The sequence below is a fragment of the Anticarsia gemmatalis genome, chromosome 7, assembly GCF_050436995.1.
Source record: "Anticarsia gemmatalis isolate Benzon Research Colony breed Stoneville strain chromosome 7, ilAntGemm2 primary, whole genome shotgun sequence".
NCBI classification, from domain to species: domain Eukaryota; kingdom Metazoa; phylum Arthropoda; class Insecta; order Lepidoptera; family Erebidae; genus Anticarsia; species Anticarsia gemmatalis.
Window position 1 is genome coordinate 3,615,222 of NC_134751.1, and position 23,317 is coordinate 3,638,538.

The window sequence follows — 23,317 nt, forward strand, 5'->3', positions numbered from 1 at the left end:
TAATCACTGAACGACAATTCTCAAAAAAAATCTTCTGTAAATTGTCCATATAGCGACTGCGCAGATACTCAATAGTCACCTTAGTAGCGGTACGAAATTTCTCTTCGCCAAATCGATCGACAGACACACCGTGCTAGGATTTGGTACAAACCGTTAATTCATAATCTCCTGCCCTTAATTATGAGACATATTACAATCTACCAAGTCTCTTGGGTAGTCAAACTCAAGTTTTCCTCTAGAGGCTATAACCTCAATGACTTAAATGCCTCCCTCGAGTCATAAATGGGTGTACCGAGTTTGAACATAATCTGTCTCAAAGGGCATACGTAATTATTTGTCCTTACACGCCCTTCGACGCTCAATGACTTTTTACTAACGAGTTTTGTGTATACTATCTTATATCTAAAACTAAATGGGTCCCGATTTTAAAGCGCTCTGATAAAGTTTGAATTGATGTGGTAATGTTATTCGTGGTTGCGTAATTGGTTAAATTTTATTATCTTTGGCTATGTAGGTCTCATTTATAATGTATTTAAATGCTTGTTTTTGTATTGTGTTGAAATTGTAAAAGGTTATTTCAATTTATTTTATTTATGAACTCGTTATTTTTTGTTGGTATAGCAATAACAATGTGATTTACAATCACTTTAACTTAATAAAAATACCCTTAAACTTTACACTGTAAAGTAAAATTATCAAAATGCCTTTATCTGGAACTATTTCGAAACAAACGTGTACACGCCGTCCATTTCAAAACACCTCACAATTTAAGCAACGTCCCAAATCGAACAGAAATTTACAAATTCCCCAAACAATTATTTTCCAGTCCGGTAAAAATACGAAAAGAATATATACTCGTTCTTTTAATTTTTCAAGCAGAGCTTAGGTAGTGATCCCGGATGCTTTGAGCCCAATGCACGTTCCCCGTTTCAACGAATGGGCAAGTTCCCAGGGGATCTATAATCCCACCTTATACTGAAGAGGAAATTTTACACCCGGACTTTCCGAGTACGTTTTTAGTTCCTAATAACGCTTTAGAGTCTCTAGTCTTTAGGGTCTTTAGAACGGTGTCCGAAAATCGATTTTTAGAATGGTTGCAAGAGTAGCAGTAAATCAAGCTTAGACGTTTGAAAGTAGTGTAAATTTATTGTTCGGCTGTAAATTGTTGAAGGTGTTTAGAGTTCTGCTATTTTATTGTTTCGCTGGATAGAAAATTTATTCGTTCAATCTTTGTAAAGAACAACAAATACACTGAAGCATTTTTAAAATCAGTAGCATTAATGCTAACCAATACCGGCTAATTTTAGTACTGCTAAGTCAATTACTTAAAGTAATTTATATTGAAAATATATCAATTCGTATACTTTTGAAGCGCTGATCAATATTTAATATCATTATACATAAATGGTATCTTAATTTAGTCCTTATTTTTAAACAGTATTGACAAAGAAGGGACATTTTAAGGTATCATTCGAATTGTAAAGAATTCATCACAAGTATTGACTGATTCTTTGGTAACCACAACGGCAATTTCTTGAAACCCTGTAATTAATTTATTATTCAATGCTCATGTTGTCAGCGCTTTAGCGCGAATTAGATATCTAGTCGATATTTTGGTATTCTAGTCTGTACACGATACCTAAGTTATTTTTCAAAAAAGTTTTATTTAAAGAGCTTTTAAATACATAATAAGTATAAACATATAATGCGAGTAACTTGGAATAAAATGTAACATTATCGACTTTGTGCAGCTTTACAGGTATCTCAGCTTTACAGTCGGTACTATCTACAGTTTGACATTTAAAATGTACTGCAAAATTTGCTTTTCCGGCGCATGCTACAGGCGCTGATCAGAATTGCGTACAACATTTTGCGATAGGTAGCTTGCCGGTTTCCAATAGTCGATGGTAGTAGAAAATCGCCCTTCACAACTTAATTCCCAATACAAACGGAATATCAAAACAGTACAAACTGTCGCTGTGTTAAATAATACATTTAATTATTAGGACAGAAGTACATAAATGAATCAATAAAAGTTCAAATTGGCCATGCCGCCCGAACCTATTACGTCAACAACTTTAGCATAAGCCGCGTTATTTTGTGGTTAGACTTGACCTATAAACTGGGATTACGCCAAAAGATTGCAACATTTCCCCGAACGAAATTCCGGGGTTTTACAATATCAAGAGATTTAAGGGATTTTGGTACAAATAAATTTTTGTTACAGAGGATTTCTTGGTGAAAAATTGACTTCCATTTCCACTGTTTTTGCCTCAAAAATATGTGAGAGGAAAAAAAAGCGGAAACTTTTTTAGAATTTTTCATTTTATTGCTTAATTAATCGCTCTTGGATTTAATTAATGAAAGCATTAACACGGTCGTGTTGGAATTTTCTATAGTTCATTAAGTTTTGATTGGATATGTTTTCATTCATCCATTCATTCATTTAATAGGTAAAATTAAATACGATTTTCTGTTTGATGACGTGCAAACCTGACTATAAATATTCTGAAATATTAATAAAAACACAATACGACTATACCATCAGAATTACAACACCATTCAAAGTAATTTCCACCTTATAACCAAATTCATAAGTCCAAAAATATCTTCTAAAACCCAATTACAAGTACAAAAAAGTACATAATTAATTCCCAGCTATCGGCAAACTAAAGGTCAATCGAATCATTAGAAGCAAACCAAAGTCAACTAGATATCTTTGAAGACCCGCTCTTGTAATGTCAATACATTTCAAGAGGTTTTGGGGAACGTTGATTAATTGCTCAAGTGTCAGTATAAGGACGACTTGTATGTATATTATGTATGTTGTCTGTAGTTTGTTCGATCTTGTGGTAGACTTTGAAACTGTCGTGAGATGTTTGGATTCAAACACGGGTATTTACTGGTGTGTATACGATTTATTTATAGGTAAGTACTGTATATTCGTGTAGTCTTGCCTATTTTATTAGCGGGTTGTCTGTTTAAGTTCTGTAATGAGATACAGGTCGTCAAGTCATAATCCTGTCCATAATTTTAATCGAATGCTGGGCATTTTGTGTTTTTAATACCTACTACATTTTTTCTTTACAAACTTCTTTAAATTGATGGAATAATATCAGAAACAAAAATTCATATTATTGTTGATGTAAAGCATTTGAAAAACAAAATAAATAAGGGGTGTGATTTTGCCTACTATTAATAAACACATTTTAGGACAACAGTATATGCGTAAAATATTATTTTAAGCCACAAATAATTTCCATAAATAATAATTACTTGTCAATGTAAGCTTAACAAAATCCGACATAATTTCAGTTTCAGTCCCACTACACGTTACACAAACACGAACCATTTCAGACACAGTATTTCAGCCCACACGCTATGAATATTTAAAAACTAACATTCCAAAACCTACCGCAAAACTAAACGTCTCATAATTATACTGAAACACAATTAGTTTCATTGTTGTGTTGTACTTAACTTACAAAAACAGTTTACTTACCCCAAGGGTTTATTACAATGGGGCTTCTAATTCAAACAATTTTACACAAAGCTTGAAAAACTAATTTGCTTGTCGTAATGTTTTGGCATTGTTCATGGTCAACGTTTGAGATGGGACGTGGGTCAATATTGATGTAAGTTGGACGAATGTACTTTGTGTAGTTCTCAAGAAAGATCAGTGCATGTGTGTTGTGTATGTCTTATGTACAACAAAGCTATGTTTTGTTAGTGACTTGCTGGCTTTATTTAAAACGAAATCTTAAATTTCGTAAGCAGGTTGATGCTACATAGCTATTTATATAATTTCTAGTTGCAATTCATAATTTTGATTAAGATTTCAAATTAAGGGCATGACTGTGCTAGTATATAATAAAAAGTTTATAAATTTTATTGTAATCAAATATATTCATATTTTTCGCGACGTCAATATTTTACAACAAATTTTAATATGACTTACGTGAAACCCGACAGTATCGCATGCGACATTAGACTGGAAATGCTACATTTAACTAGTAATTTAAGAGACAAATAACTAAAAATTACAAGTCATTACTTCAAACGAACAAAGCACATTATTTTCTAACCCAACTCAAGACCAATTATACTCAATAGTAAGTTAAAATAGCCTCATTCAAGTCCCACTGCAAGGTAATCACATAAACTTAATAAACATACGTACATCTAGATAAAGGGTGCACGTACGGGTGTAAGGCATCGGTATTACTGACGACCATTGTGCATAATTAAAGGCAGGCTAGTTCGCTACATGCAAACAAGTAGAACTACGCTGTAATAATATGAGCCTAATAGCAGAGTCGAGTTTGCTTATACCTACCTAATTTATTTTTCAAAATTATCTAGAGTTGTTCTTGTGGAGTTCTATTCTTTTGTAAGCTAGCAGTATCTTTAAGGTAAAGCTAGTTTGAGAATAAATAGACAATTGATTTAATTTGATATTTGAAAGACTGGCTAGTATTTTTATAATGATGAAAATAAGTGTACTTTTACAGTCAAGTATTTTAGAGATATTTTAATTTTTTTTTTAAGTCGGTTTATAAGTAACTAATTAGTTATATTATAGCTCTTTCAGAATTGTGTGCATACTTTTTTAGCTAAAAACATAGCATTTTTTTAATGGCCTAATATCTCCAACAGTTCTTAATGTGATTACAAGGTGACTATGTACTTGCAACTATGAAATCGAACCATTTGACGCGTAGTGAGGAGGGTACATTTAGTTCAATCCCAAATTCATCAATAACCCTAGACAGGCTTTATCAAAGATGACTGAATCTTGCTAATTGTTTACAGATTAGTCAGTGTAAGAGTCACCAAACTCTTCAAACGACGATAATAACAGGACACGAACAAATTAAAACTTTTAAACGTCAAGTCAAATAGATAAATAATTTTATACAAAGTTCCCGTTTGATACACAAATCTTTTCCGTGGAAGGTTCTTTTAATAAAAACTTTGCGAGAGGCCCTTGAGTTATTATCTTATATTAACGGAGAAACTGCCTATATATCTAAAAACGGGACATTTCTCCCTAGTCTAGACACTTTAATAAGTTGCCAGTCACTAATGGGTCGGCGAATTAAAGAAATAGTCATTAGATCTTTCTTTTTAACTGTTTGGTGAATCTGTGCTTTATAATATGTTTTTGAATAGAAATGGGCAATTACTTTAACTAGTTTGTATTATGTATTGTCTTAAGTAGTGGCTGAGTATTATTCAAACTAAGCTTAACTTACGTGGCAAATACTTCACAACAGAAAGTCGGAGAAACGTCACGAATAATGAAATGATAATAGTATCGATACGTTTTCTAAGTATCTTTAAACTAAAATCTATTATTGATATTCAATAATAATTACTCATATCTCTTCACGGTGCCAAACTAAGTTTTTATGAGTCTACATAACGTAATTTTAAAAACGAATGTGTGCTTATATTAAGTAATATTTTTTACAATTCGTTTTTTAAGTCAAGAATGAACTGATGTAGCCCTATTAGTTTGAATAAAAACCCTGCTACAGTTATTACAACAATCTAAAATGTCTTACACAGAATCTACGCGCCATCTCATTACAAACTCAGTCCATGTGACAAGCAAAGTCTCAAGTAACTTTCTTTATTTATACCCAAGAACACTCAACCCTCACATAAAATATTCCCAAAAATGTAAATGGGTTTTCTTCCAAACATTTCTTATTTATAACTTAATACGTCAACTGCAAGCCTAACCCTGCGAACGCGATGCGGTCAAACAATGTAATATTTTATTCACAACTTTATTTTTGTTCTGTCGACATTTCGCGAAGTTGCGTCGTGAAAACATACGAATGTCAGTGAAAATTCTCTGATACTTTTGTTACTCGACAAAGTGAAGGAGGAAATGTGATCCAATATTTGCCTCAGAATTTTGTGCCTGTAATTTGAATATTTATGCTGTTTTGTTGATATTGTTTAAGTTTCTGTGAAAAAGATAATTGGATTTCTATTGTTATTCTATCTTTGTTGTTCCGAGATTTCTGTTCGTGATAGAAATATCAATGATGTAATGAGAAATATCGAAGCCTTTAGTTCATGTCAGGTTTCAATTTAGTTATGGAAATTTCAACCGCTTTTCCGAAGCAAGGTAAATGTCTTGCGAAAAAAAAGACTTAATGAATAGAGCTAATAAGTAACGTCTGTTTCGAAGAAAGCATTATTGTAGCATTAAGATTGTTAAATTAAAATCAAGCATAATGACAACTTCGTTGATATAGCTTCCTGCAAAAAAAATATTAACTTTAAAGCGAAATTACTTCAAAGAATCTCCCATTAACGACTAAAACCATTATTGTACCTGTATCGCGTCATAAACTGTCTTAAAGATTGTCTCTTAAAGACACTTTACCTCACATATTTAGTACCTACTACAGCAAATTATACACCATTTTAGAACATTCTAATAATTACTTTGTCTCGTTAAACGCATTAATGATGCATGTTGTGAACTAAGTTTCACAATTATGACTGTTACCTGACACTTAAGTCTATTATTATTCTAAGACTTAATTTCAACTTGAGAACTCTTAAGCGGGCGTACGTGGATACAATTGTTAATTGTACCTTTAGTCAGGTGCTTTGTATGTATATGACTGAGGACCCCCTTTTGTAGGGGAGGGAAACCTACGCAGTTAGGGTGGTTGAAACGGAAAAGAAAAATTGACAATGTGTTTCCTTCCTACTGAAATTCGCTTTCGCTTTTTAAATTGACTGAAATATATTTTAGTTAATAACAATGATTGGTTTGATGATAATTCGTTTCATTTTTTACCATCTAAGAGTTGTCAACTCTAGACTGAGAAATTATTTTAGGAGCATTTTTATCATTTTTATGCGTGTTATTTTGCAGTAAATAAAAATCAATAGATACATCAACCTTAAAAAAGTATTGAAAATGTTGAAAATATTGATGCCTTTTAGCAGTTTTATGGAAGTTAAATAAAGGAAACATCGTTGTCGCAGTAATACTCTCAATATAGTAATAAAAAAAGCTGATTAAATTGTGTTGTAATCGCATCTCGAGATTAAATCGTTAGGCATAAACACGTCGACAGAAGAGGGTTAATTCACTTAACTGTAAAGTATTACATAAATATTTATTTCCATTCCAGTTTAATTGTTGTCCAAAGGCTACTCGCGCTGAATAGCAAATAAATCTCTATTGTAACACACAAGCGAATTTCAATCTTATTACAACGAAATAAGATCTAATATTTAATGTTAATGGCTTTCAGCCATATAAACCCTGGCTGCAGTCACAAACTCTTTTGCCGGTTACGCGCGTGACTCAATTATGAATAACTTTATATATTTTTGTTATATTTTTATTGCGGAACTGCGTCTTTTGGAGGGCAAAATTATATTTGCTTGATAAAGAGCTTTTCGTGCTGACGTGGACGGAATCATAGGTAGAAAGGAAGAACATAAAACTTAGATATTTAAAAAATATATATACAACAGTAATAATGAAATATTCCCAAAATGTTGCAAAAAGAGTACTACAGTTTACTTTTAAGTGTTACATTATGAAAACTATAGAGGGCCATTCTCAATAAATTTTAAGTACCAGACAGTTTTTGAATCCGCCCGATAGATAGCAATAGTATCGCGTGTTTATTTTTCCCGTACATGTAATTTCTGTCTACTTTTTAAAACCATCGTAAATTTTCTCTTACTAGAAACATGATTGATCACTGTGATGAAAAAAAATCGAGTGTATCGTACCGTACTCTTGAAGCAATTTGTAGAACCCCCTCGAGGGGTGTATTAATGACGGCAGGCGATGAGATGGAAACTTATTTGTACACTATCGCCATCTACACATCTATTGCTTGACTAGTTTGGAACGATACTGATATGATTTTGATTAATGAGTTTTTGGTTGAAGTGGAAAGTTTTTAAGCTGTGTTGGAGTTTCGATACTCGTGTAATTTATAATAAGATTATGTAGGTTTATACATTGTTGACTGAACAGATGCTCAATTTGTTTGACAAATACATAGAATTAGATTTAAGACGTTGTTGACGCAGATTGCAAATCTTTCTTTATAGGCTGAAAAGATTGTCTGACAAAAATACAATACACAGAAGGCGTAATTTTCTTCTAGATGCGAGAACATTCTCTGTCTCTGTTTAAAGCTAGAACAAAATTAGAGTATAAAAAGGTCTTAACAAAACTATTTACCTTTCAATACGTGCGCAGTCGCGCAAAAATATGGTACAAGTTACTATAACTTGCACCATATTTTTCAACAATATTTGAACGCACTCCAGTGATTTACGAGTTTGTTTGTTATTCCAAATCAAAAGCACCACAAAACAATCAACACTGGCACAAACGCTTATACATTCCAGCCACAAAAATTCAATATCGTAACTATTTATTTACTCAATCGGCATACCTGTAAGCTTTGAAGCGTTTGCGAACAAAACTAGTTTTGTCTCGGTTAGGTAAATTTGTTAAAACTTGGCGCACGGTGTGGCCTCGCAAAATTTTGGGCTCAGACCACTATAATTGGGTTCGGGAACAATTTGCGATGCTGGTTAGTCTTTGTGAATGCCGTGAGGGCCCATATTCGCTTGTTTATTGTTTGTTTTGCACAGTCATTGGTACGTAAACGTTTTAATAAAACTGATTACTTAAGGCAGCGGTTTGTGTTACGTAGAGCGGGGTCTGAAAGAGAATTTAAAATTCGTGTTATAAGCGTCATTACTGATCGTCATGCATGGCGCGTTTAATGTTAAAAAGATAATATTTTTGTTAAAAAGATAAATACCAAGCTAAAAAGTGGCCTGGCAACCACCTTAGCCATATAAAACGCTCGCTGGTTGATATTATTTTAGCGCTATTATGTGAATATTATCCATACTAATATTATAAATGTGAAAGTAACCCTGTCTGTCTGTCTGTTACTCAATCACGGATAAACTACTGAACCAATTTGCATGAAATTTGGTATGGAGATATTTTGATACCCGAGAAGGGACATAGGCTACTCTTTACCTCGGGAAAATGGGGATGGGAAAATTCAGGTTACGGACGAAGTCGCGGGTAAAAGCTAGTAATTATAATATTTGTGAAATGTTAACTATACTTATGTTTGAATAAATAATCATCATATCGTGTGGTAAATGGATAACTTGTTACGAATTAGTTTATGTTTAATGACGCTTATTTAGATTTGGGATGAAACCAATAAGGATTGTAATTGTATTGTGCCAGCTCTTGATGACAAATGAAGCGTATTTAATTGTTGTAATTAAATTTATAATTACAAATTCTATGATTAATGTATCACTTGTTTCAATTAAGAAAATTTGTTTCTTTATTATTTTTTCAGTTCAAAGGCTTGTGTTGGTATGATAATTTAGTACGATATTAGGTTTAAGGACATTAGGTTAGTTGTTGTTACAAGAAAATTTTCAGGCAACTGACAAGGTAAATCGTTTACTTAGTATAAACATAAATTAAGTAAAACATAAAGACTTATATGTATATAAATTTTCATTAGAGGGACTCACATTGTTAATGGCACAACGTAGGTGTATTTCATACATCTCCGCCTACACTTTCGGGTATAAAAGCCATGATATTATGTATGCAAAGACTGCTGCGGCGCGTAACGAATTCTATTAGGTACCAAAACTAAAAATCAATACGATACAGGTACTAAAACGTGTATTTGAAACAAATATTTTTTATTCATCACAGCTTGTGAAGTATGAAATATGCGTATAAATTTTATATTGCTCTCTCGCTCTCGCATTGGCCTACATAACCGGTGCCCGTGGTCGTTCCTGCGGAAGTTTTACGTTATTAAACACGTACAACCTTCACCCGCTGCTCTTTGCCCAAATAATCAATTGCATATTTTATTTGCGTTACTCATATACATTTATATTAGGTTTTAACTTAATATAGAAGTTGATGTTTTAATTGAAATAAGCCGTGTTTATGAATTATGTGTGAAAGATTAAATAAAAGGTTTGTTTCCAAGACGATGACATTCTATTGACTAATTATTATCATCCTTACGACTACAGCTCGATTCTATAACAATATCAACTATCGGCAACCGGCTAGCTATCGATAAAATTTGGTATGAAAATATGATCAGCACCCGCTACTACAGTACTACATCTATTTTTGCAGCACATTTTAAATGTAAAACTCGATTGTACCAAATGTAGAGAGAGAGAGAAGAGAAGTACGCTACTGATAAAAAAACATAATTTTGAGCAATGTTTTCTAACACTTTTGATGGTAGTGGCCTACCTTAATTTTGATTATTTCTAATTAAACGAAAAAGTCAAAGTCGACAATCAACAATCCTTCATACTATTTGTCTCCGTGGCACTAGTTTAGCAGAACGAGACGCCTCATCCCGTCTAATGTTCTTAACATAAGCAAATAACTGCTCAATACTCTACAAAAGTCAATAGCTATACTCGTTAACAAGTTGTTTTAATCACGACTACCATTCAATGAAACATTACATATTAAAATGTTCGCTTCAGCTCATAGTAATAAGCCAGCTTCATAATTAATTGTTTCACGCCCATATTTCAATCGAAAAATGTTCTGCTTTTATTGGAATACAATGCAAATCCATTCTCCATTAACCGGATCCTATTAATCTTTAATAGGGACCAGTGTTCGGTTGAATATATTACAATGGGCATTTAATATTTCAAACTTTTGTACTGTAAATATATTTTTGAACAGTGGGATATAAATATACTGTATTATGTGTTGTAACTCAACTGAGGTCGGGTAAGGGTTTAGTTATAGCGTTGTGCACATATGAAATGTGCTATTAAGAGTAAAATAAATGCTTTTTGTGTCTCAGCAAGAAGTGATTTTAGTTTTTATAATATATTTATTTACTAGCGTTTTCTTTCACTATATAAAGATTGAATAAAATAATAGCCTTTCTTGATCCCCGGTTTTCAATAGTAACTGTGTCCAAGCGAAATTTCACCCAAATCAGTTTAGCGGCATAGCCGTGAAAACGTTATCATATTAGAGAGACTAGAAAATAGATAATGAAACTAAAAATAGATCTTATTATTCAGATAAACAGATTTTCGCATAATTAATATTAAATAAGTGTTAAAGGTACGAATTATAAAATTTGTGACCTTATACCATTAAAGTGAAGCCAAACTTTATACATTTCCAGATTTTTTAAATAGGAAGTGCTAAAGTAAGCCCATCAAAACGAAATGTGTACTCAACATAAAATTCTAAAGAAAATATTGTCTTTTATACCACTTTGCATGGAAAGATAAAATATAAAAATGTCGGTAAAATTTTAATATCAGGTTTATAAAGGTAGATAATCAAGTCGAGACGCTAAATCTCTGAGTTTATAAGCCCTGAAGAATTCTGTGATACTGTAAGTGGAAAAAGTCTATAATATCCTTGAATATTCTATCTAATAAGTACTAGATTCTTGGTAGATTGTCGTTCAAGTGGAAAGATTAGTCGTAATATTCCGATCATTTTATATCACAAAGAGATTTCTTAGTAATTACTTTACTTTATACACTACTTGATCTACCACTTTTAATTTTGTAATATTCTTGTAACTACGTAGCAATACTTAAGTCTCACAACTAGACCCAATCAGATTAGACAGGAGTATCAACAAAATCCCTAATTCCCCCCTAATTTTTAACATCCCTTCATGTCCATACTTATTTTTTAGCATTTTCTATTTTTTATTTTATTTTAACACCAGTCTAAAGAAGTGTAATAATATCCTAGCAACTAAACAATTTAATAATAAAAAATATTTATTCACAAATTCAGTTTGCGTTTTCTCACTACATTGTTTCCGAAACAGTTAAACGTCCGACTCAGAGAATTAGAAAACCAAAAAATCCCGTCGGAATTTGACGCTCTGCTTACCAGGAAAGGATAAAAGCGAAGATACAAAGTAAATGTTTGGATAGAACATGACGTTCTTTGTTCGAGATGACAACGGTGCGACGTGCGGACTACCACAGGAAATAAAGATGATGTGGGCGTTTAATGCTCTTATCATTTCTGATCTTTAGTTTACATGAAGAGTTGCCTTTTGAAGTCTGAGGATAAAGTCAACTTTTGCGGGTATGTTTGCTTTGATTTTTTTACGGAAATAAAAATTATGCTGTAATATTTTATTGAAAGGATTCGTGAAATGTAAAAGGAATTTATATTATTTACTGCATCATGTAGAGATTAGGTCAATGTTGAATGTTTACACGTAGTTGTTATTTATTATGAGGATCTTTCAGATCAGAAGTTTGTAGCGTAATTTAAGACTGACAAAACATAATTCATCTAAACAAATATGAAATATACTAATCATTTAACTGTCATTCCTGTAATAAATTTTGAAGTTCATATTTTCTTTTGCTAGAAAAATAGAATATAAAATATGAATACCACTGCGAGAAAAAACAGTAGCGTGTATACTATAAGGTTGACCTATCAAAATACGCTAAAGGTACACAACATTTCAAAACAAAAGCACTCACCATATTCCGGACATATGATGCAAAAAGCCACAGCCAGGAAAAAGCCGATCACCTCCCCACAGAATCCTTTGAAGGCCATTTTTCCACTTTTTGTTTAACCAACGCTGGCTTTTACCGACATCGTCACTCTTTCTATTTTTCACAATTTCTCACTAAAAACCCTTCGGCACACTCATCGTTCTTTGTGCTACATTCGACTTTTTAATCGGCATCGTTCTTCAAACAGGATTTATCTTGGTACGTGTTGTTCCGCACAGATGTGGGCTGGTTACATCTGGAAAGATAGAAAGGTTTTTCGTTAGAACAATTTGTTAGGTTTTATAGAATGTTCGGTTTCGTTCAAACGATACGAGGGATTTTAGATTTCTGTACAGCTTGAAAAAGATCACGAATGATTTGCTTCACTGTGTTCCGGCTGCTATAAAAGTTGGTGCAACAAACTATCGCACATTTCTGTAGCACATATTTCAGAGATTGTGTTTTTACACATAGCATTATAACTACTTATGAACATACTGCTTTATGTAATTAAAACTATATAATAATAATTTATTTTAAAATTCAGTTGACTGGCTAACTTACAAGACTGAAAGTAAAATTAAATATTTAACTTTGATAGTTTAAGTCTACCAAAACTATGCTAAACACAAACCACAATCAATACAACCAAACAGCGCTTTAACTAAAAGATATTGTTCCCATAAATTCACTTAGAAGATCGTAAAGTTTTTACATCGTCCACAAAACTTACGGTGTTATAATGTAAATGAGTTCTGTAACTCTTTTTTATTTAAATCTTCGCCACGTTTAGAATAAAACCTGGCAATTTGTGAATGTTTTTTTTTTAAATTGACGAACAATTTTTGGAAAATTAATAGAAAATCATTTTCCGCATTAACGAAAGCATGGCCTAAAAGTTGTCTTATCGAGGCTATTATAGTTATTTTCAACACAAAAACATTTGCCATCGATTGAAATGTTTGATTCGAACTGATTTTGATCAATTATTTATTAAAGTTACACAGAAATTTTGAGAATATGAAGTTGTCCAGCTACTTTTAGAGCTGACTGTACCACTACTCGCCTTGATAACAAAATACAATCAGTTATTTTTCTTAATTATCATGGTAAACAAAATATTCTCCTTGCACAGGAATTAATTCCATCGCTTTGACAAACAGGCTTCGTAAACACCATGCCCAAATTCTCACCACTTCGACTAAACGTGACAAGTTTAATCTCACTGGATGGCGATCGCGGGGAAAACTTGTAAAAAATGTGTGGCCACACTCATAAATACTTGTAAACAAGACAGCTCAATCTTAAACTTGTGGTGGAATTTACCAACTCACTCGAACTTTCATGGGCTGTGGTTAGACTTACAGTGTTAAAAGGAGACAAAAAATATTTAATAATGCATTTTCATTTTGGTAAACCTGATTTGATTTTTATGAAATAATTTGAAACTTATTGGATCATGAACAATTATGGATATCTTACTATTTTAATGAGAATATATTGTTCTATTCTTTATGTATGTACGCTTGAAGAGCAAATTTTAACTATAATAAAACACAAATTTGAGAACTTAATAAATCAGCAGCTTAATAGTATAGATTTAAAAAAGCGAAATGTTTTTTCTTAAAGTTGGTAAATATTTGACCTATCTTTGAAAACCTGATGAAGCTATAATAAAGCATGCCATAATAATATTATGATCAACGTAAATAACTAGAATACAAAGACCCAATTATTTGTCCACGTATCATTAAAGCACATTTTCTGATCTCACCAAACATTACCTGTGCAAAAGCCTTACAATTCTTGGCAAGTAATATTTATCTATTTGTCACCTCGGCCCATATCGCTACAATTATTTGACAATCAATCACTATCAGACGTAGTCCCGGCTGGCGATATTTTGTGAAGACTGATACAAAGGCGTTGCTATCCATCTTCTTCACCGTCCATAGGTTCCGAAAATTAGTGTCCTTTTCTTTTGTTAAACGTTTTGAATACTAGCTTTTAGGTGATTTGAAATAGAGCCGAGTTTTCTGTGTTAGATATTGCTATTACGGTGTTAAATGTGTTGTTTTAGAAGTTTTTTTTCTTTTTGCTTACCTTTAAGATATACCTATCCTCTCGTCAGGCACATTGGTATTGAAATATTGGTACATACGAAGAATAAAGTTTAACTACAACTATATAGACTTTTAAAATAGTCCTCAGGAATTAATCAAAATGTATGATTCATTTTAGTTACGAGCATTAGTAAATAATATGAAATGAGTAAGTCTATTTTATATCATGTCCATTAACAAAACATGAAAACAGTTGTCGTTTGCACTCACATAAAAGTAGCTATCACAATACGAAACTCCCCTACAATATTTAGCTTGGTATCCCTAGAGGCTACATTATATTTCTAAATTCGTCCTTAGTCGTACTGACAATGAATACTTAACATGTGCGGTCACACCACCGTTTTATTCCAAAGAGTAATTTCTACAGGAAAAGGTTTTCTTTACGGGTAAAAGTTTGCTACTTTGTCTGCTGCCTTGCATTCTTAGTGCTACTATCTTGACTGTAACAAGTTAAAAGCGTGCTTATCCTACGTGTCTTATTCTAAGAATTCTAGTACCATTTCTTGGTTCACAATTGCGTAACTTTTAGTTTGGTGTAAAAAATACAAATAAAGTGTATGGTATATTTAAACTGTCTAATTTTTTTGTAAGAAGCAGCAAATTTTCACCATTATCTGTTAATATGTTCATACCTAAATGGTATATATAAAAAACCTATGGTTTAGCCATAGAAACATAGCAGATAGAATGTTGTATATGTATCAATCTTATGTATGATGCTTAGAAGAAGACGAAAAGTCTTACGGAAACTGGACCCGCTCAGTATTGAGCCCACACGCGACCAGAGAAGTTTTCAACTGGACCCGGGGGTCCTCTTGATTACTTTGAACTTATTTTCTTACGTATTTGTTTATTTTCCGACAAATAATTGCGCCAATGATGTAATTGGCTAAGCCTCAAGGAGGCTTAACCTCAAGGTAAGTTCAATTTTTCATTATCGCATCTGGAAACTTCTGTGTACAAAATAAGCCCTACCTATTCATATTATGAAACCATTAAAATACCCACTACTTTCTTTCTATCAAATAATCACATGTATCGCATTACATTTGTTCGAAAACGGTTTGGCAACATAAAACGGTTTTATTGTATACAATACTCATTTTTATGGTCTGTTTATAAGGGTGCGAGTGAAGAATAGATAGCTTTATGGAAGGATGTCGGCGATTTCGTATTTATTGTTGGTAAAATGTCATTTATGGAAATTATTATAGACGTACTACCCTTTTTATAAACGGTAAACGAAAATCTAAATATATATTATTATGCGGAAATGTGTATATTTCTAAGAATATAATAGGTATATATATACATTTTAAGACTTTTTTATATAGAAGTTGTTTTGAAGATGACGCAGACTTCACTAGTAACGTGGAATAAGGTTTCGTTTTATTTCTAAAATTCAAGCTACCGCTCTACCAAATTTTTTCCTGCATCGACTTCTCAACTAAGTTACATAAGCGAAAACTGAAATAATTAACTTTGAGTTATAGCAGTGTGTAAAATTAAGATAAGAAAACAATAAAACAAGACGATGTACGTACGTGTACTATTGTGATACTATCTTTTGTGTATTCATACCTTTTTCCACTTTCAATCTTTAAACGAAATTTATGTACCCGCGTATCTTTTGAACAACTAAACAAAATTCGATAATACTCTTCTTAATATGTTTATAGCTGTTAGGAGAAGCTTTGTATAGCATTTTTGGAATCAAAATTCCCACGCGAATGGAATCAACGGGGTAAAATTGTACTATACCTAGACGAAGTCGGGCCAATGCGTAGTAATCAATAATTTTACATTACTAAACAGATAATGCCTCTTCAAATCAGGAGCACTACGCTAGCTGCCTACTAAGCTAATATTTTACATACGCCCTGTAGGTAACACCCACGACCTTCAAATGTTATTTTTTAACTGTTAAACAAACGTCCGTATTTATAATTCATGTACATTTCATAAGGTTTCGTAGATTTATTATTAGATACCGTATTGTACAACGTTATAATTGGAATCCGTATTAAAACAATCGTGTCTTTAATATAATACCCTTCTATTAATACATTCTCAGACCGTGTGACGTAAGCGAGTATTATTATCTTATCATATGTTTTACATTAGATTTTGTTACGTAATTTAAAATGTATTATTAGGGACCTAAAATAATAGTTTCGTATTCAGGTGGGATGTCTTACTTAAGCGCAGTACACAATATAGACGTAGACCCGCCGACCTATGTTGGCAACTTTTTGTCAGCGAGCTAGTTGGCCAACTGAGCGCTTGTGTACGTAGACCGCCAACATGCCGTCGGATTGTGTCGGCCGATCGGCGACTATAGTGTATATTGTGCCTAAGAATTTGTAGTACTTTGGTATTTTCTTTTTGTAAATATTTAGATTCAACATTATCTTTGTTAGCTCAACACACTCACGTAACAAATCTAGTTACGAGCTTCGTTACGCTAAAAATTCAAATTCTCATCAACGTCGCATTTATTTTATTCGTCACAAAGAACATTACCAACCTACTTACAACAACCTACCTACTTACGGCTTTGATTACGATGTGTGAACATAATTCAATTTGTTATTTCCATTTTCTTTGATATTTTTATACGTTTACCAACATGGGACTTGGCATTAAGTAACGTTGTGCCCAATGTGAACAGAATCTTGTTTCGTCAGCATTAACATTAAGACAAATTGAAAAAAAGATTGTAGGCCGTAGAAATGATAGGATTTGGCTGTCTCTTTGAGTAATCACAAGCTCCCTCTTATTTCCTTCTTGAGTATTATTTTTATTACTTCATTAGGATTAGTTAAATTGCAAACTCGCTTTAAAGTAACTGAAATGTATTGAAATATTAGATCTTTAGGGCTTTAATAAAGGTACGAGCTTAGAAGATATTACCTTAATTATTTTGCTTTTAAATAATGATAGACTAAAACAGCTGTGGTGAATTTCCATTTATTTATTATTCCAAGTCTAGCTTTCAGTATTTATATGGTCTTATCTATGATAACATTTTTGGTCATAATCAAAACCACAGCGCATTTTTAACTCTATTCCTTTTCAATGTTACAGTAGCATGTCCTACATTCCTCTTGTAAAACAAACACAGAACATATGAAACTAACCTCCAAAACAACTCAAACGGCCGTTTTAACTTTATTAACAAACCGAAACAGTAGCACGTAAGAAACCTTATAATAGGTGGCAACGACAAAGCACAGACATAGGTAACAACAGAAACGTTTCTGTGATACATAAAGAGGTAGAACACAATACAATTTCTGCCTCGGACGCCTTTGTACAATAGCCGTCGTCCTTTTCAGGTCACTTCCACTGTAACATGTTGAACAAATAATTATGCTCGTACATTGTGCGAAAAAACATTTGTTTAACACCGAAGGAGTTTATTGAATGAAGTGTTCATAATTCAGTTTTGTTCTTTCTGATTGGGCATTGTTGAGAGTTTGTTGCGCTTCTGTTTCGTTTTTTTAAGTAAAATGTGTTGAATTGTAATGATGGGTTTTTTGTTTGTGTATTTGTAAGGTTAATTTTTGTTATTTGTATGTACGTACTTGTGAAATGTTGTATCTGTCTACCGTCTTTATAATTCATCACATGATTTAGATGTCTATCTATATCATGTGATGAATTCATTCATTCATGATCATTAAGACACATAAAAAAATACTAAACTATGTATGTATAGATTGTATAGTGTTTTTGCATCATGATAAGTCTGTTACGCATTTTGTACACAAGGATACGCGAATCTCCGATTATTATCAACGATTTTAGTCTTCAAGGTACTGCCATACAAATCCATTGAGATTTGTAAACGAGTTGTGTCGCTGACGTTCGTCCCGCGCCATGTAGACTAAAGTCGTGGAGCATCGAAGACTTGCGTAGCCTTGTGTATGCATGGCCTTAGTCTACAGTGCCCTAAAGATATAATTTGACACTGACTACAAACTACGCGGAACTACGTCAATGATAAGACTAAGTACTACTTACTCTTATTTTAGTAATCTTTAATAGTTTAGTTTATTACGTCATCATGTAACCGTCTTCACAAGTTTTACGTATATCGAGTTATTATGATTAGAGACATAATTTTTATAATCCTTTTTATAGCTAATGAAGATGTATATAAAAATGAAACATTATACCCTTGGTATAAAATGTCCGGACCATAATAATGTGTCACGCGTTTTCCTTATAGACCCATAAAATGTGATGGGGTTTGTGAAAAATTTCGATACACTTTTTTGTAGTTTATGAAAATTACAATACGTTGCTGTACAAGAGTGTTGCAAACTGGATGGGAATTCTGATACTTTTGTAAAGTACACACAGTTACAACAGCTAACATTTTATTTAGGCCGTAGCGTACACACGTGGACGCGCTTTAGCCCGGGCAAATTATCAACGTGCGTTATCAGAACGCACGGTGAGCGCTTGTCACGTGATAGTGTTCTTAGTATTGTTGAATTAAATGCCTATTACCACCCTCTGTCGGGCAACTGCCATATGAGTGATGTAATATGCACTTTAAATAATGGTAGACTGAAACTTTAGTTGTAATTAGTTTACCTCATTCCCATTGTACTTAAAAGCGGTTTTAGAAACGATAATCTGGGGTTAAGAATTATGATACTAAGATAATATACTACTACGATGAAAATAAAAATACTAGATGAGACTGAGTTTAACCTATTTCAAAAAGCATGATGTTGCAAAAATCTTGCCTGAAAATTTAATTTATAAAACTTTAGCTCTCAAATAATGTATTATTAATCAGCCATTACACTAAAAGGTAGAAAACTAAAACAACTGTTCAAAGCTAACGATTTACGAAAACTTTAAATAATTTAATATTATACGTTTAAATGAACTGTCTGGAAACAACTGAGTAAAAGAACATGAAAGCAGTTATTTAAGTTAGAAAATACAATGAGATTTAGTTAACCTTTGGTTATGAACTCATACGGGCGGGAATTCTTATTTAAATTATGTCTACTGCGTCGTGATATGCATATGGAACTTGGAATTCCATTCGCGTGGTTGAAATATGTATGGGTAGTATCAAAATAACATAGCGTTTGTGTAGAAAATACTGTCATAGTTTATGCCTATATGTTTATCCACGAAGAGAATTGTAATCATCGTGAATAATCTTTGTCATGAAATAGGGAAAAACTAAAAGCAAAAAACAAATAGAAGCTTGGACTTAAAACCTAAACACTTCCTCATTCGAAGGAAATTATGTCCAGTTGTATAACAACAGTCATGGGTTGAAAAAAAATCTTGTAGGTCCACACACGTCACTGTTTTTGTTGAGTGCCTATACATTTCAAAAGGTTTTTGTACACCCTGGCATATAACCAAATTTTTTTTTATATTTACTAGATATGTAAAATAGACGAAATGCGTATTCATAATATTAAGCATGAGTATTATTGCACCATACACACCTATTACCTCAGCCAACTAAGTGAATCACGTTATAGAATAACACACAAACCCTTCACTTGCTTACGAAGTCTTACATGTTCCACGGAAACGGGTTGCCGTACAGTAATGTAATTAACTTCTGAGAGATTCCATTATGAATGTGAGTGCTTGCGTTGTTTCTAAGAACTTTGCTTATTTAACGTCTTATCTTTATATATATAATTCTTCTGTAAGTGTGTATGTCACTGAACTTATCTTAAACGGCTGGACCGATTATGATAAAATTTTTTGTGTGTGTTCAAGGGGATCTGAGAATGGTTTAGATTCACAATTTTGTCCGCTGGACAATGTCATTTTGACGTGTAGACAGGACAACGTCTGTCGGGTCCGCTAGTGTGTTATAAACATCTTGATTAACTGTTTTTTATCTTTATGCTAAGATTTAAGTGGTTATAGATGACTTAATTAGTTTGTTAGCTTTTAAATCAGCACGTGCTTAAAGGTTCAAACCTTAGGCTATTCTTGTACACAAAAAAATGCGAGATTTTGAAGTAAGAAAGATTTAAAAATATATTAGACAATTCTTTCAGGAATGCGCAGTCATCAAGGTGCATTTGGTTAGCGTGGTAAACTCGCGTGTAGTCTCCTAGTGGTTACAGGAGGACTTTTGCGCAGCAGTAGAACTATAATTTTGTTTCTAACGAGAGGTAGAGACAAAATCTTTTGTAACTTATATGGAATCCTGGAGTATATGGATACAAGTACCTCGACTGCAAAACGCTGTTCCTAGAACAGCAAATTAATGTTAACATAAAAAAAAGATTACAAAAAATTGCTATAACTTTTTGGCTTTTCCGATTTTCCGAACATAGACAACCTTTTTGTTTTTTCCTAGAAGATAACTGTTTTTATCATTTACTGAAAATTTATTTCATCAATATGAAAGTAAAAATAATACTTTACACGTGATTGAAATATAAACTATTGAAAAAATAACATTGTAAAATTTAAGCCAGATGCGTTAACCTTTTGCGACCTAAGTAATACTAAATATTATCTTTACTTAAAAAATAACAAACAAAAAGGTGAAGCATAACATAAATGTAATAAGAAACTAAACAAATGAGCTAACTTTAAACCACACAATGTAGATTATGCAAACGAATAATCTTAGTCATGAAACGCTAAAACATTTACGAAGGTTATGCTGCAATTTCATTTACTGCAGTCACTTTTATTTGTTCAAAGTAATATTTCGAAGGGAAAGTCACGGAACCTCACGCAAGTACGGAACATTGTAACTCATTATAACTTTGTCGATAGACAAACATGGCCCGGTATATGTTTGTAAGGAAGTTCTGCCGCTTCTTTAAAGACAAAGTTCTTTACGACTCGAAAAACGTATATTAAATTACGACAGCGTCTTATTAAGTCGTTAACACTAAAACAATGTAAAGCAATAGCAGATGTGAGTTATGACGTCATTTAGTTTTAATGTCGTTAACTTGCTCCGCTGGTTTAGTTAGTTAATGTAGTTTTCATTGTGAAAAACTGGGTTTTAATGATTTAATAAAAATGCATACTATCTAAGTGCAATTTCTTACACTTGGTAATGTCACTTTCGTATTAAGTACTTGCTTGACACTATTTTTTGAAATTAAGTTACAATCGATGTTCAATTTTCCATCAGAAAAAAAAAACACTTCTGATCATAGTGGACAGTATAAATTGTATTCAATGTGAATGTTTCTAACACTAACACTATAAATATGTATATTATAAAATAAATACTTAAGAGAACTAGATTTATTTATGTTTGCTATTATTCACCTTATTCCAAAAACAGTTTACTTCACTTCTTTTACTCTTAAGATAAAGAGAGCGAGAATGAGAGAAAATAATGTAGGACATTTCGTCCTAAATTCTGAAGCGAAGTTTTTAGTAAGTATACTTATTAATATGTATGCTTGAGATAAGCAATCCTAAATATTAACACTGCATATAACCTTGGAATCGTAAAAGTCGAAAGTCCATTAGCTATAGTAGACTTTGCCGGCAACTTCATACGAGCAAATCATGCTTCCAGAGCCTAGTTTTTTATCGCTTATATCTAGGTCAGCATCGGCATATACGTGTTCCTTGAACCGCGAACTTAGAGGCTCACTTAAATGTTTGTGATTTGAAAATTTTGATAGTCTCTGTAGTTTCAGCAGTAGTGCATGCGGCTGCTAATCGGTAAGTTAAGGGTTCGATTCCCGGAAAAAGTGTTATTGGGTTTTTATATCTCGACAAGAAAATTCTCATTAGTAATTTGATATTTTGTAACGTGCTCGGTTTATAACAATAGCATCCTATTCAGGAGCCCAAAACTGTAAATGGCAAAAATTAGGAAAGAGAATACTGTAGCGCGATTCACTACAATTGGAACCATTGAATGTTTTACATTTAAAATATTTTGCAAAAATAGTTTGTACGACGTCTGCTAGAGGCGCTGATCAGATTTTCATACAACATTTTTCGATAGCTAACCGGTTGTCGATACTCAATATTATTAGAGAATCTGCTGCTTTCACTTTCGGGTGTAAAAAAACGTTATGTTATAAATATATAATCTGTTGGAAAATCGGGCCGATGAATTCAATAAGGATAATATTTCTTAAGAGTTCACTTTAGTGAATAAACACGCTGAAGCATTCCTAGAAAACTTTCAAACAAATTTACTTACGGCAACTTGATTTAATTCGAAGAAATTTTTTGCCCTTTTTTGTTTCTCGTTTAATTTTATAAAGTGGTGGGCGTGAATTTCAGATTTCTTGTGGCCTTGTGATCGCGGATGGTTAACTTACACTCCAAGATTAATATTTTTATATGATATTGATGTCGCGAAGTAACTTTACAACAATAATGAAACCAACCATCATTTGGTTTCAAGGAACGAATTTAGAACCTATTGCAGTATAAATATCAGGGCTTTAATGTCACTATAGTACATCATAAGATGAACCAGATGTGATGTTTTGAATCTCAGTTGACAACTATTTGGAAGTCATACTGTGTATTGACATTTTCCCTAAAATACGGTGATTAGTACAATACGTTGTCAAATAAGCACGCAGATTTCTTAACAG

General features: G+C 32.6%; 1 protein-coding gene across 3 annotated transcripts in view; it reads right to left on the reverse strand.

Moving 5' to 3' along the window:
• The window catches only part of LOC142974292 (neurotrimin-like), a 100,748-nt gene that overhangs the window by 39,336 nt on the left and 38,095 nt on the right, over nucleotides 1-23,317 (reverse strand). For all 3 annotated transcript variants that reach the window (XM_076116529.1, XM_076116528.1, XM_076116527.1), the window contains exon 2: nucleotides 12,580-12,853. In XM_076116529.1, the coding sequence (XP_075972644.1) occupies nucleotides 12,580-12,658 (79 nt within the window). In that variant the 5' untranslated portion in view covers nucleotides 12,659-12,853. The remainder of the gene's footprint in view (nucleotides 1-12,579; nucleotides 12,854-23,317) is intronic.